Here is a 16650-nt window from a genome sequence, read left to right as displayed (position 1 = left end):
GGTAAACATAGCCTCAGTCATTACAGTGCCAAAAGAGAAACTAACTATAGGGCCACTGAGGTATGTGGGAATCATACAGAGCAGTCAGGCTACTGCCGCCTACTTGATACGCTACAGGCTGTTTTACCATCATAATGCCTCCATAATATCCTACTGCTGCCGATGCTGACACTTAGGCTGTAAGCTATGCTAACTCTATGCTATGCTCATATTAATACTTCTAATTATAATTTTAATGTTATATAATGCTTCAACACTAATAATAATACTACTGCTACATGTATCAGTTTAACATCAATTATTAAATGGAGGTGAATGTAATTTTGTTTAATAAATCACATTTAACATGACATAAGCTAGATTGCACCAACAAGGATTAACTTTTAAACCTGATTAAATCATGGTTCACGTTTAGATTTTGTTACACCAAACATAAAGACTTTAAGCGTGGCTCTGTGCAAATGTAACAAAATTAACCTACTAGCACCCCTAAAGTGTATTAATTACTACATACTGTATATTGTTTGCTTGTACAATATCAAAAGTGTGTTATTTACTTATTTTTTTATTCATTAATTATTTTTATTTTTTAGGGGGGATTATATGCACGACTTATTCTTGGCTAGGGCATTAACCTCCTTCCCATGTCAAAGTGAAGTGGCAACCAGCAGAGGGGAAGTCTCTGCCCCACCAAGAAATAGTCCTGCTCATGACCCCAAATAAAACCAGGCCTTTTTGTTACACAGACTAAGCGGTACTCCCTATGACATAAAAACTGAATTTTATGTGCAAAATCAATGAAGTTCTCCTTTTAAACAAAAGGATGACAAGAAACCTTTTACTAGAAGCTATGACTTACTATACAGTCAAGAGTCACTGTAGGGTCAGAGGACGCAAATGTGTTGAAATAAAATTATGGAACAACCCCACAAAATAACTCCAATTGTTACTCAAAAACAGCTTGCACAGCTGTTTGTCATTGAGACTCTTGTGGTTTGGAGAGAGAAGAGGGAAGTAAGTATCTGTGGGAAGATGAGGATACATGAGCCTCAGCACTGGAGGAATGGTGAGCCTTTCCAAACACTCAGCACATCTGTGCGACTATTTTAATATGTCGTATGTTTTCAGTTAAGTATTGTGTTGTCATTTAAATTTGCTTGTTGTTACACACTTGACTCTTGGTTGTGTTGAGAACGACACATCCGCTTTAAGAGTCGAAACAAGACGCTGCGTTTGAGACAGAATTCTTTCTATGGCCTCTTTCATTTGAGTTTGTATAAAGCTATTGTAGTGCTGATGACTTACGCTCTTTGTTCTTTTTATGGGTCAGAGTGGGAAGGCCAAGAATTAATTTAGTTACTTAAGGAGAGTAGGAAGGCCACACTCAACTAGACTTTTTCACTGCACGAGAGAAACAAAGCTAGCCGGGAGAAGTGGTGCCCCCAAGGGGAGGGCACGGGGGGCCGTGGCCCGCCTGTCATAAACAATGTATCCCCTCCCCCCAGTGGCTCCCCCTGGTGAAAATAATTGGAGGTCTACATTACTGTTTTTCATGAGCCTGTGGTATGCTCATGTTCTATGTGCAAAGTATCTTGTGAAACTAGACAACCTAAGGCATCCATTGGTACCAAGCATGTCAGCATAGCTTTTTGGTAAGGGGGCTAAATAACACTCCAAAGTTAGGCTAAATTTTGGGAAAGGGAACAACTGGCATGGTCATTTTCAACCTTGAACTCTCACCTCAGGATATCTGAATGAAAATGCGTTCTATGAGTACCCACAAGTCTCCCCTTAGCTTGAGAAGGCTTGCTCCCCGTAAATGTTTTGTTCCTTACAATCAATATACTCATTCATATTATAGCTTTATATAAGTCTTTTTATTTGAAGAACAATGAATCCCCGAACATGTACACATTAAACAGGGCTGTTGTGGAATTCAGAATGTTGACTGGTATTAGTCTATACACATCAGATAATTATTAATAATTACTTTAGAATAAGAAAAGAAATTATATCAATATGCGATTTTTTAACTCTCATATTGACAATTATCAACAAGCCCATATACTTCAACAACTTAATTCCTGAAATTGAGTTATGGCTTTTGGTTTTGGTGTGCCACCCCAAGATTTGCAATGGTCCTAGAAATGGCCGGAAGAACATGACAAAGAGCTCAAGGTGTCAACCTCCAAGTTCCCAGATCCCAATGCTTAACACCTTCAAACTCATAAACTCAAACCCAGGGGTATACAAGCTCATTAAATGTAGCCTGAGCTTTTTAATTCAAGTGCTGTGTCCTTAAAGGTGTCCAGCCTTCAAAGGATTGCAAGATACTACATTTGTACACAAAGACCAAAGAAAAGCAAGAAAAGAGTCAATGATAAATAAAACCTAAGCTGAGTCAAAACACCTTCTATTTTTTAGCGCTTAATCCAAACTTTGTGAACCAGAACAACTCTGCAAGTTCTGTTGCACATGAATAGTTATGAAGTTGAGTCATAGTGTTCCTGTCATGTGATCCAGGCACACTAACCCCTGACTTGCTTGTGGCTGCGCTTGCTATTGTAGTAGCTGTGTTCCCATGCCAGAGGTAGCAACCTTTCCTTAAACAAAATAAACACTGTGACATGTCATTGTGTCCGGGCTGGGCGTCATTACTGTCTCTTTTCCTCCTGTCAGTCATGGCTCCAGAGACCTGTAAGTTGCACTTGGATCTGCAGAGATCTGGAGGGGATCTGGCAGTGAAGGGGGGAGGTGGGGAAAGTGTGTTGAGAGATAAAGTAAACAGGGAAGTATAAATAGTGTGCATGGAGCAGATGCTGATTTATACTGTTTACTTTCTTTTCAAACAATACGCACTTTGACCATCACTTTTTACGTGTGTTCATTGATATCCCTTGTGAAAGTTTTTACATGTATATGGCAAAGTTAAAGACAATTAAAGATCTCTTGTGCTGCATGATTGTAACAAGGCAAAATGCTCCAAGTTATTTTAAAAAGAGGCTGCTGACATGAAGCTACAGACTGACGCCCGGCACCTGTTGCTGCGTGATGAGTGTGACATGCTACCAATGCATGATGAGCTGGACTTATTTCAGCACTCCAATAAAGCAGTGAAGCATAAACCAATCAGGTTTTTGTTTCACTATTTCCCAATCACGACACAATTATATCAACAAGCTCTTGAGCAGCACTTCAGTGGCGACTCAGTGACAAGGTAGCTTGCAACGTTGTAGGTTTGACACTTTGGTGTTCAGTCATCCTGTGAACAGACCACTAGCCTTGTTGGTGCCAGGCAGGAAATAAACAAACTTGTTTTAGCTCTTGTGCTAGTGCTAGCTACTGTTTTTTCCTCACGGTGAAGAGAAATCGAGATCACATCAAGTCGTTGATGAAAATTGTTTGGGAACCATGAATGTCTGTACCAAGTTAACAGAGTAGATGTTGGGGTATTTTATTAGATGAAAAAAAACAACAACACTGACATGCTGGTGCTACTTAATAATAGGAACTACGAGTATTGCCCAAGTCTTTAGGCTTCATCCACTGGGTACCATGAATACCTGCACCTGATAAATTGGCAATCCATCCAAGAGTTGTTGAGCCATTTCCCTTAAAACCAAAGTTGTCAATCTAATGGTAGCATTTTGGGAAAAGTCAGGGGATATCAACAAAGTTATTAAGATTCATCCTCTCAGGACCATAAATGTCTACAAAATTTTATTGCAGTCAAATTGATAATTGCTGTGATATTTCAGTCTGGACCAGCGTGGTGGACCACAGAGCTAACTTTCTCCACTAGCATGGATAAAAACAAAGAAAGAAATCATGAAAGTTGGTAAAACAGCACCTTTAAAGAAACCAAAAGTAAAACAATGCAATCACACACACACCCCCTCATCCATTTAACATGTGGTTTTATTGAAACACTGGATTATTTTTTCCTACAACTCAGATGTGGTATGCACAATTGAAACATGAACAGTGGACTATAAAAAAAGCTGAATAATATAACACTAACATCATCTAGAGAGAGAGAGGGAGAGAGAAGCACTGTTTTTGGTTTCTTTCTCAGAGTATTTATTACAGCAGTGTAAAACCAATAGACCCAATCAACAACGTGCAAGAATTTAGTAGTGTGAATGTGGTGTTAATCAACGTTTTGATACTTGGAGACAGAAAGGGTAAAACCAGAAATTTAAACACACATAGAAAATACTAATATTAAGTGCACTTTAAACATGTTTGTTTGTTTGTTTTTACATCCACAATCTTGCATATATTCTTTCCACATATATACTGTATATTGTTGCCATTGATTGTAGCTTGCAGATACAAATACACATATATCAATACAAAAAGCTAGCTTTGCATTCAAGATAACATCATGTAAACTATTTTGCTCTAGCCAATTTCAGATCTTACAACATCAGAGCTGTGTAAAAATGACATGAATGATTTGAGCTGCTAATCAGCTGCTGAGCTGAATGGTGGGAAAAGTGTCAATTCCTTTAATGAAATATTCAAAAAACAAAACCCAAGTTTGAGATTTCCCATTGTTTGACATTCAAATATATTGTCCAACAGTCAACTTAATCCTGGTTCCTTACAGCTCATTGTTTTTCTACATTTTGTCCTTCAAATTGAAGACAAACTTAAGGCAGAGCACTGACATATACATTATGCCACAACAAAAACACAATAATAATAAGCCGCCATTTTCTTTGGTTTTTCTTCATTTGCCATTCAAGACTATGTTTACATGCACATAGTATTCGGGGTCTTTTAATAGATTACTCCATAACATCTCTGTATACATGAAATAATTTTGCATGTTGAGTATTACAGTGGGCAATGAAAAGATCCAGCAATCACATTCAGGTCTCTCATAATCAAGATTAGAGTCTATCCAGGTCACTGGAAGAAAGATTTGACATGTATGTCCTCCAACACATGAACAGAGAGCCATAGTGATTTCAGGGAATATTGTTGTACGTGTAAACATAGCCATTGACCTCCAACTTTCCGTCCTCTCTTTCTGTATCATCCGAAGCAGTAAACTTCATACAAAATCAAATTTGGCAGGTTTGCAGAGGTGAAACTGACAGTCTGGGGAAAATTAGGCTGGGCAATATATTTATAATATATCAATACTGTGATATGAGACAACATATCATCATAGATTTGAGATATTATCACAAGTGTTGTCTTTTTCTGGTTAAAAAGGCTGCATTACAGTGAAGTAGTAAAATTTCCACATTAATGATTATCTAGCAAAAATGTCATTGTGTAAATATTTTGTGAAAGCACCATTACTCAACCCAACAATATCATCGCAACATCAATATCGATGCTCTTGGTAAAAAAATATCATGACATTTGATATTTAAAAAGATTATCTTTTGATTACTTGGGTTGACCAGCTGAACTTGTTAATCCATGTTTATTTACTTCCCCCAGTGCCCGCAGTGTGTCTGTTGTCATCCTGGGTCATACATTAACTTTGGGCCATTTCTATTTCTTCCAGGCTACCATCTTCTTATACTAGAATTAGAGTGAAATCAAATCCTTAAATTTTTGTCAAGCAACAAATAGAGTCACACTAGTATAAAACACTACTTTAAACCATACCAGATGTGGGAGAAGTCTATAGTCTACTCCCATCATGATGCAAAAGCTCCTCCGGCTGGTGCAGATACCTTTTAACAAACAATATCATTACACTAGTTTTTGCTTGCAGCATTGAATTTGACAGCAGTTTGTTAACCTTTGAAAACTTGCCAAAATCAGTTTTATTTGGAGCGTACTGCTCACCCAACACTCTTAGTCTTCCCTCAAGCACTGACAAACACCAGGCGGGTAGAGTAGATCAGATCAGCCAGGTAAAGAATGAAGTTGACAGCAGTGAGCACAGCTACCGCCATGAGCTTATCCCACACACACAGACCCATCCCAGTGTTACAGTTGTAGGGCCTAGTTTTTGAGCCGCCGTGCTTTGGATCAAAGTTGAAGATGGGCCAGATAATGGTCGCTGACAGATAGAGAACAACTGCCAGGAGGGCGTAGGCAGACAGGAAGCGTGCAAATGGGAAGGGGAGGCACCCAGTGCACTCGCCTATGCAGAGCAGGATGATGGCCGCCGACAGGATGAAGCAGATGCAGTAGACTGACATGCAGTACTTGAGAGCATCGTGACGTTCGTACAACACAGGGTCGCTGATGAAGACGAAGATGATGCAGGCCACAAAGGTCTCGCAGACTTTTAGCAGGCCGGGAGCTGTAGCCATGTAGCCGGCCACCTCACCAGGGCGCGCCTTGCTGATGCTCACCTCGGTCATGTAGGCGATAGTGGCCAGGCAGGAAAAGACGGTCGCCACAATGCGGTAGTCGCGGACTTCACTCTGGCCTGTGGAGCCCTTGAGGAAGTAGAGGGGGAAGATGATGGAGGCAGACAGGCAGAGCAGGGCAGCGTAGCAGGCGAAGGTGATGGGGAAGTTCTTCCAGGAAACAGGGGCTCTGGTCTGGAGGCCGAACAGCTCCACCAGGATGACGAGCAGAGTCCCGGCGAAGCTGAAGGCCCAGCAGAAGATGCACCAGTCTCCGGTGCCGTGGTAGAGTCGGCCTCCATGCACGGCCACAGAGAAGGCCACGCAGGCGAAGACCAATGCTGCCAGCCGTGTCCATAGGAGGGGGCTGGAGCGGAGGACAATAGCCATGATGTGGTAGGTGATGTGAGAAACTGGAATGGTTACTGTGAGATAGAAGTCTCTTCCTATTAGATGTCACCTCCTCAGATTTTTACCATCAGCAACTCAGAGATGGAAGAGTGAGCTGTAAGAAGAAAAAACATGGGAAAAAAACAGTAAGCAAGATTTTATGTAGTTTTTATGGTATTTGGATGAAGAACATGATACAACCACATAAGGGCTTCAACAGGCTCTGCACTCCTACACACTCTTTTCTGAAACATACAATGCTGTTATTGTGTTTTTATGAATGGTTGCAACAACAAGTGAAACCATGAAAACACAATTTAAAAACACAAAAAATGACTGCACTGTGGCCACATTCGTCACAGCACATATACATCTGGTCGAATCATCCAGTAAACACTCCCTTTCCTCTTCTCTGGCTCTTTCTGCCCTGTGTCAAACTCCAAACTGCTTTCTCAACAGCATTCCTGTGCTGAGAGCAGACTGTTTCACTCTGACATTCCTCCACTGTCATGTCCTCGGACGGGTGTGGCGCTGCAACCTTCGCCGACCCCACAGTGTGTCTGTCATCTTGCTCTAAACATGGCCCTCTTCACTTGATCCACTCCCACTCCCATGGACTTTATCTACACTGCAAAACAATCTGAAATCTAACAGGCCTGGGAATCTAGTACTGCCTGAACTTTATTTTTAATGCCCTGATAACATTTTGTTACTAAAAGAAATGGGCTTCTTAAGGAGCCTTTTTTTCTACCAAAGCTAAGACAGTTGAGTTATTTCACATGACTTTCTGCTGGTTTTTCAGTGCTATTTGAAGTGGGTGGGGCTCAGTTGGATAGATGTCATGTCAGAGATGAATTCAGAGCGCCAACTATTATATTTTTGAGTATTAAAGGGGCTGTATACAAAATTCAGAGTGTACGAGTTTACTGGACATGGTTCTCACACAAGCGGCAACCTCCAAGGTTAAAAAATAAAGCCAATGTGGAAGTGCCAAAAACTGCAGTACATCAAATGACCACTTGAGGCTGGGTCAAAAACGGAGTAAATTCTCATAGACACCCATGTTAAAAAGCCCAACATTACAGCAGAAATAAACATGGTTACAGCCTAGTGCAAAAAAAAGTTTTGGTCTGTGTTACTAATCTTAATATTCATGACAACTGTGCGGCCGTTTAATTTTTTTTTAATTTAAAAAAAAAAAGTTATGCTCGAGTGACATGCTGTCAGATTTCCAGTCAGATCCAACCCCTTCCTCCGCCACAGCTCTACCCTTTCATCCAAATATGGTTGCTTCTGGCTCCAAAAAAAACAAGATGGCAGCAGCCCAAATGCCTTAACTCAAGGCTTCAAAACAACAGTCTACAAATCAATAGATCACATCATGGTAGCTATGTCCATCATTATAGTCTATGTTCTCAACATGGAGATGGCAAAGCCGGCAACTAGCAACTAACAGTGCAAACACGATAAACAGTGCTACAAAATGGCAACAGACTGACAGAGCTAACAGTGTTAGCCAGCGAGAAACGAGAGAGTGGGCGCTACACTTCAACTATCTTGTCAAGTTCTTTTGTAAATTGAGTAAACTGAAGAGGGGAATGACTCAAAAAGTCAGAAAGCCACTACTGGTCACACCAAAGCATAGTGAGTGTGTAGTGGCACACCCTATGAGTCTGCAGGTCGAGTAAGGGTTTGTTTTATTGCTTATGAAATTAACTGTTTCTTTGTAAGAGAATGAATGTGCTATTTCCTCTTTTAAAAGTTACACAATCTCACTTACAGAGCTTACAGAGGAATGTGTTTTGGCCACAGCTCCATTTGTCCGTTGCCTATTTTTTGATTATTTTATTTATTGTTCATTGGTTGTGTTGAAGAAAAGAATATTTTTTCAGGTCCAATTCTGTGGCTGGTTCAGGTTAGTTTTATTCACTGTACAGTAGGGACAGAAGTTGACAACTAAGGTGTCTTATTCTATCTGAAGATCAACATTCAGAACAAGGTTTTTATATCACTGAATCAAAGGCCAGACTAAAACAATGGTTTTTGGGGTGGGCTAATCAGTTAATAGGAATCTCTGGATAGGACAATTAACAATACAATCTGATACAATACAATTCTGATCAGTCTTGCTGCTTTAATCCCTTCATCACCCCCAAAGAGAGTTTCTTTGAATGAGTAGTTAAAACAATTAAACACATGGGTCTACTGATCAATGTTAGACAGTTGTATCTTAATCAGAAGAGCAGGAGGGACAACAATACATTAAGATAAAATTTAAAAAAAAATAGGGTAAAACATTATCTTCTAGACTTCTAGACTCTAGACTCTGTCAAACAAAGGGAAAAGGGGTCAAAATCACAAATATCCGAGTTACAATGAGATAAAACAGAAATAAACTGTAAATCCTTGCATGTGCAAAGCTTAACCAAAACATTTTTGCTTGAAAAATTACTTTTTAAGTTACATTTTCAAAAGTATTTTTGACCACCGAAACACTAATTAAACTGATCTTTTCAGCCCACATTTTGGCTGATTTGCCTGATTCACAGTCGTCAGTTAGGATATGACGCTAAACCTTGTTTATCGCTCGTTTCACTCCACCTTCAGCCTCACGTTTGCTCCAAAAGATCTGACAAAATGGCGCCCAAGTCAACTGCAGGTTTCATAACGTGCTTTCCGAAAATGATGGGTAATTTCATGTTTTCAACAAGCCCTAAAGACACAAGAGCAAATGTGAGATTGTTGCGTTCATCTTTTTTCCCCTTTGCAGTAAAGGTTTTTTCCTATTGATGCAAATTAGTCAAAGTGCAAACTGTTGTGCAGCTGCATGTGCTGTGGTCTAATGAGGATGCTGTTATTAGTGCAGATATCCTCTTCCTCCTCTACAGTGGAATTCTATTGAATGCTGGTGCATAATGGCTTCTATATAAAAAAAGCTCTGTGATTTTGAGGGACTGTGACTGATGACAGCTGATGTTTGCTGCTGTTCATTTACTGATATCAAACTCTAGACAAAATATTTCGGAACTTAACACCAGTACCAATATATATATATTTTGTTATTTGCTGCAAGAAAAGTCTTAAAACAAGATGATGCTTTTGAGACTGTCAGAAAAACAAGGTTTTCAGCCACAAAGACACATCTAATGAGACACATTTTCACAGTGCAGAAACCCTCTCTGACCAGACCGGCTGTCCTCTCTCCTGACACCCATCACCCACTTGGCTCCACAAGCACTGCATTCCCTGTTCCCAGTTTACACAGAGAGACAGTTATAAACAAGGAGAAAAGGCCCGTTTACATTAGTCCCATTAAATCCCTATAAAACAGTCAAGGCTATGGAGGTGAAAAAGCTGAACTGCTGGCCAGGTATGAATAGAACAAAAAAGAGAGAGAAATGGAAAAAGAGACCCCTAAAAGTCCTGTGGGATGACTAAAGCCAAGAGGGAGTGGTGGGGAAGGAAGGGAGTGAAAAGAGGGAGGTACACGGGGGAAGCCCTGTGTCTCAGGCCACAGAAGGACACATAGTTTAAACACAGTGATGGAGTGGAATAGCAGAGATGTGAGTCACCACCGGGCCCCTCTCTTTCACCACTCCTCTCCCTCCCCCCGTCCTCCTCCCTTATTTCTTGTAAGATTTTCCAACTTACTGATGCGTTCCAGATGTGTTGCAGTCTGGCTGCTGCTGAACAACTGGTAACTTTGTCATATTTGCCAAGCTCTTTCCTTCCTTCTCTCCTCATAGTCTCATTTTGGCGGCTACTCCCTCTCTTTTCCATCAGTTGTCCTCTTTCTCCCTCCCAGCTCAATACTCCCACTCCAGCTTTAAAGTCAGGGTACCAATTATGCTTCATGTAAACCACTCAAAATAAATGTATACGGAGGGGGTCGTAATGGAAAAATCAATCCCGCCCCTCCTGCCGCCATTACTTTGCTGCTTATGGAATCAAGTCAGGAAAGAAATGGCGGAGGAAAATGGCAAATGGAGGACAAAAAAAAGAAAGAAAAGAAATGAGAGCACAGTGTGGAAAGTGTCTTTTTCACTGCACAGCATGGAAAACACGACAGCATCACACAAACAGGGGCACTTCCCCGAATGGAAGAGGCGCTGAAAATAGGTTCACACATCAGGCTCGCAGCAGGACAGCAAACAGGATGTGACAGCATCATGCTCCTCTGCACAGTCACAGTCATACAGACAGCAGGACACACACACACACACACACACACACACACACACACACACACACACACACACACAATCCTTAAAGCCAAGATGTGCAGGAAACAAGTGTTCTCAGGCAGAGAGGTCATGTGCGCTGCTTGTTTGGTTGTCATGACACAACATCACTAACTTGATTTCACCCATAATCCACTTACAGGAGACCCGTGTGTTGGAGCACAAGACAATCTCTGTGGGCAAACCATCCCAGTGTGTGTATAATAGCTTCATGTCAGTATATTAGAGTGTGACTGTTGTGTTTTTGAAGGCTGGGGCAAAAATGTAACTTGACATTTGACCTTTTTCACCCCCCCCCCCAAAAAAAAACAAGTATTCAGCATTTACTGCATATTCCCTTTCTTGTCAGACTGGGTAACAGTCAAAAACAGCATGTAAACAACCAAAAGATACTAAATGTCTCTCTAGAAAATATTTTTTGAGGGTCATCACCTTTTTTCAGACCAATCACACATACTCAACACAGAGGGAAACTTGGATACAGTTCTGCATTTAAGAAAAATTAGGTAGTCGTTGGTGAGAATCTAAATCTGTGTCTTCAATACAATTTAGGAATAACCCAAAATCCAGAAAAAGAGAGTAAAAGTCCCTGTAAAGCTGTGTGTGCCAGCATGACAGCTGTGTTTCAGGCCCCTGCAGAGGTTCATTCATTTGACAGTGAAGGTGGGTGTGCCGCCTGCCGCACCCTACTCCCACCACACACACCACACACACCACACTACAGCCTATACTAAACAGACACTGACTCAAAACACAGAAATATATGTCCAAAATGATATTTTTTCAGGAAACTATTTTTTTCAGTACTTTTTTTGAAAACATAGTGCAAGTGATTCATGTTTTAAAATCTCGCCACAAAAATACTACAACAAAAATAAACCAATCAAAAAGTGTTATAAAGTTATTATTATTATTATTATTATTTTATTTTATCATTGTTATGTGCTCATTCTATTCTCAATTCTGTTTTATATGTACACATAAAAAACATCTTAAAGTGTGGACTCACAAGATGCCACACTTTTTTTCTTTTTAAAGATTTATTTTTTGTAAAATGTCCTCTAACATGCAACAAGAATAGACGCACACTAGCTGCTCATTATCTCACATTCTCCCCGTGAGGCATGCAGGTAAGCAAGATGCAACAAGTTGAATCTTTTTTCCTCGCACGAGCTCACACAAGAACACGTTTCCTTACCGCGAAATCACCTCATGAGGTTGTGAACTATCTATGTTTGATGTAAAAGTTGCTTACCTTTATGATACTTGGCTGCGGATAGTCTCTGGTGTCTCCGGGACATCCAACGATGGAGAATCGCAGATCGCAACTCTTCAGCTCCTTGACTTGAGCAGCAGCTCAGGGCAGCAGATCCCCGCCCAACAAACCAAATTAGGCATCAAATGTCTGCACCGATATTCACATCTGTCTCCATTCTCCTCCTCCTGTAGCCTGCAGCCTGCAGCCCAGGACCCTGAACACACCCAATACAGTGCAGCAGACGTTTACCCTCCTTCAAAAAAAAAAAAAACACACTTCTTGCGTTTGTTTTCTACATTTTTAACCTGACTGCATCGTGAAAAGTAGATTTTTATGAATATACAGGCCAAGCTCTTCTATGTATATGCCAATATATTTTTATGCATTAATCATGAAAGATACTTTTTGTATTCATCCCTGTCATGGGAAATAAAATTGAACTTTTTTTTTTTTTATCATCTAATGTGATTTAGTAACACCTTGTCATACACTTGGAAAAACATTTGGGATTTTTTTTTATAATCTCTCCTTTTTAATTCAGTAGGCTACAACTGAAAACATTTAGTAAATTTTGTTATAATTAATGCAAATCTGAGGCAAGCCAGAATTAAATCCCTAAAATATGAAGAGACATGAGCAAAGTTAAGAATTGTTGCAAAACTTAAAGGGGGAACACCACCTAAATATGTTATTTGCATTGCCTAAGTTCAATTAACAATTGTTAACAGGAGCCACTCTCTCTCAAAGCCAGAAACCAGAAAAGTAAGTCTCAAACTTGTGAAATTAGACCTATGAGGTCTGGAGCTGCTCCATAGCAGCCCCCTGTGAAGAGCACCAAGCTTTGAAGATAATTTTCATAGCCTCCAAACAGTGGTACTGCAAACAGGGTCTGTCACTTGATGGCATTGGGCCCAAAAAACTTTTTTCTATTTACTTACATTGGGAAAGAGGCATGTTTAAAACAGTGTATAGACTAGTGCAGAAAGTCTAAAAGAGCCATAAGATTTAGTAATTTTATCCCCATTCAAGTTAATGGAACGTGTAACCAGAAGTCAGCTGCTCAGCCAGCAAATATTGGCGACTTGGATGCACTCGGTCACGCTCGGTGGCCATAAGTCTGCCGCGTGCCTGCTCTATGGGCCCCATGTGAAAGATGTGGGTACTTTCATACTACAGAAACTGGGCATTTTTAGCTACATGTGCCACTGAGCATCTCTGAACGGGGTTCCGCCTTCCTGGGGCACATTCAATTTCAAAACATTTTAGATCAAGCGAGTTCAAAAGCAAGTTCACTTCTGAAGAAGACTGCAGTTGTCAGTCGAAACATGTCAAGGTAAAAAAAACAACATGTCCTGCATTTTTTGTCCAATAAAAAAGAAACAGAATAAATAATCTCACAACATTTTGCACTGTTTTGCTATGGTGTCCGGATATAACAATATTACCTCAAAACGATGTGCAACAGTGTGAAACAGACTTTGATGTATGTTTTCTGCCATTGCTGGATGTGCCAGAGGTGTATTCAGTAAACAGCAACATGTATAAAAACCAAATTCTTTACTTATTGTACATAGATTTTTGGCTTTTATTTCACACTTGCTTTGGCAATGTGGACGCAAGTTTTCCCATGTCAATAAAGCCCCTTTAAATTAAAATGATAAAGCCAGCAGTATTAAAAAGGCAGTGTGCCAGCACAATGCAACAAGGTGTCCAAGACACCACTGTTTCTGTTTAAATAAATATTTTGCTACATTTTATGGGGGCTGAAGGCAGCCTAGGTCTCTTGATACATCCATGCCCCATAGAAAATGAATGGGAGCCTAATTTTTTGGATCCACAGAATGTTTTTCTTTCTTTCTTTCTTTTTTAAAATCAAATGAGCTTTATTCTATTGTAGTGTTATTGTTATTGATACCATTTATTATCAATAGAGCAGCTCCAGACTTTATAGGCTGTGGCATCTAAAAATCTCACTTTTAGCACTCCAGTTTTTGGATTTGGGAGAGAGTTATTGCTGTTTACAAACATTTTTTGTATTGTCTTTAACATGTATAAACTTTTAAATTTTTACTTTTAAACTTTAAATTCACTTAGTTCCCCTTTAATGTTAAATTCACTTTAACCAACACGTTTAAACTGAAAGTTAGTGGATTTATTTCTGGAAACCCCCCAACAAGTATTATTACTAGAAACATTTCGTCATGTTCATGTTAAAGCCTCTCACTCAGCGTTACTATCGACACGGTCCAGACAATACTAAATATTTGTCAATGCTGAAGTCTGCCTCATCAGACTCTGGGGTTATTTGTATGCGCTGCCTAGCAACGGCAGCTGTAACCCCGGACAACCGGTTTGTTTTTACTGAGTGTTGTAAATCGACGCGTTTCGGATCCGTGTAAAAAAAAAAAAAATGATCCGAGAGACAGCGAGAAGGAAGTGTGCTCTCACATGCACATTCTTACAAGATTGCTTCAATTTACCTAAATTGCTCACATTTCATTCCACCGTTAATATCTGTAGGAGGACAATAATGTCATGAGACAAGCACACTGTGTGTTTGTGTGTAAAAAGAATAGGTTTTATTCTGTTCTATTTTATTCTATTTATCACCAGCCTGATGTTATTACTGACACAAAAACTTAAACTTAATGCTATGTTTGACAATAACAAGACAATGTAGTAGTTCATGAACATAGTTCATCTTGGATTCAGAAAACTGCTCTTTATAAACCAGACTGCATTAAAAATAGGACTTGGGACAGCGAAATCTTTGGTTAACATAATAACAGGCTGAAGGAAATACAAATATGTAACTATAATTAGGGAATTACTTTAAGCATTTAATAAATCAATGCAGAAAAAACGCCTCTCTAAAATTAGGCTACTATTGCCATTGCAGTGATATATAACTATAGTATAGGCTACTATAGTATTTATATATAGGCTATGTTTTGTATGAAATATCCCTCTGAGTTGCAGTGGAGTAGAAATATAAGGTGGCATGAAATGGAAATAGGCTACTGGAAGTATTGTGCCTAACATTTTTATTTTGGTACAGACTTTGAGTAAAAATGGCGTACTTAGTTACATTCCACTTCTACAAAACACTTACTACAATACCCACTTTTTTTGATTGGCTGATGTTTATCTATATATATATAAAAAGTTCTTAAACCTACGTCTGATATCAGATCAGGGTTTTTGGGGGTTTTTTTGTCTGTTTGTTTAGATCCCCATTAGCAACTGTAACAACAGTAGCTGCACTTTTCAACACTTCAACACTTCAATAAAAAAACAAACAAATACAAAACTACATAACATACTGACATTCCATCCATAAGATCAACAATAGTAATATAATTGAAAACCTGCCTATTGCATAGATGACTATAATTTTTAACCTATTATCACCCTGATCTAAAATAATCGATGAATGGGGAAGTAAAGCTGTCTACATCAATAACTCATATCTGGGAGCAAAACAAGGATCATTTATTGCAACTTGATTTCTTGTAAAATAATATTTCTGATTTTGAGATTTAACTAAAATTAAATTTATTAAATTTATTTATTTATTATTAAATTTAAATTAAATTAAACTGTGTTTTCAGGTCAGTCTCTATTTTACACTCATAACTCTTCTGTTGCCATACAATAAATGCATTTATTTAAAATACTGTTACCAGGGGAAAAAAAACCCAGCACAACAGTGGTGGCAGTGGAGTTTTACTTCAAGAACTTTCAAATTCAGTTACACTCGCCAAAACTCTGCCTCTTCATCTAGTCTAAACAACACAATGCCTGTCTCCAGCATCAGACACAACTGCCTCTAAAGTTTCTGACGAGACAGGCAGAGATATCGTCACATGTTGACAACGTAAGGGAAAGAATTAGATCAGTTATTTTTTACACTGCAGAGACCAACTTTTTTTTCACCTAAAAGTATTTTTTGAACATTCCTTGTACAATATTTACAATATTGAGCATATGCCATTTTAATGCAGGTATGTTGAAGGGCCTGTATTTTTATTTATTTATTTATTCATTTTAATGTCGGTTAGGTTGATGTGTCTTGGTATTTGCTATACTTGCTTTTATTGTTAATAGTATTTTCTATAAAAATGTGGTCAATGTTTTGCACTTATATTCCAAAGCCAATTCCCTTTATATGAAAATCCACATGGTCAATAAAATAATAAAATGGGTTCTGATTATGAAGATTTGCCAAAGATTGGACGTGACTGAGCATACATGAAAGAAGAAAAATTTAAAAAAAAACAAAAAAAAAACAACAAGATTGAACTTTAAACCAAAATCCGAGGTGTCAAAATGTTTTGGTTTTTTTGTCCTGTGTTTTTTCATCACCACCAGGTGGCGCTAAACTTAAAATCCAGTCACCCAGGCTCGTAGGCATGACGTAACAGTTCCGCGACAT

At 39.1% G+C, this 16650-nt stretch overlaps 1 protein-coding gene across 1 annotated transcript; it reads right to left on the bottom strand.

Moving 5' to 3' along the window:
- Positions 1–3900: 3900 nt before the first annotated feature.
- Positions 3901–12354, bottom strand: myadmb (myeloid associated differentiation marker b). Its single transcript, XM_042498315.2, has 2 exons — positions 12213–12354; positions 3901–6831 (listed from the first exon to the last, which is right to left on the bottom strand). Exon 2 carries the CDS (start codon positions 6714–6716, stop codon positions 5835–5837), a length of 882 nt encoding a protein of 293 aa, XP_042354249.1. The 5' UTR covers positions 6717–6831; positions 12213–12354; the 3' UTR covers positions 3901–5834.
- Between the last annotated feature and the right edge of the window lie 4296 nt (positions 12355–16650).

Source organism: Plectropomus leopardus, chromosome 12 (assembly GCF_026936395.1).
Source record: "Plectropomus leopardus strain MGB_pleo_1.0 chromosome 12, ASM2693639v1, whole genome shotgun sequence".
NCBI classification, from domain to species: domain Eukaryota; kingdom Metazoa; phylum Chordata; class Actinopteri; order Perciformes; family Serranidae; genus Plectropomus; species Plectropomus leopardus.
Note: the sequence above shows the minus strand (reverse complement) of the source record. Positions and strands in the feature narration are given on the sequence as shown.

Excerpts from the sequence above, each read along its gene's own strand:
- myadmb (XM_042498315.2), bottom strand. The coding sequence starts at position 6,716 with ATGGCTATTGTCCTCCGCTCCAGCCCCCTCCTATGGACACGGCTGGCA.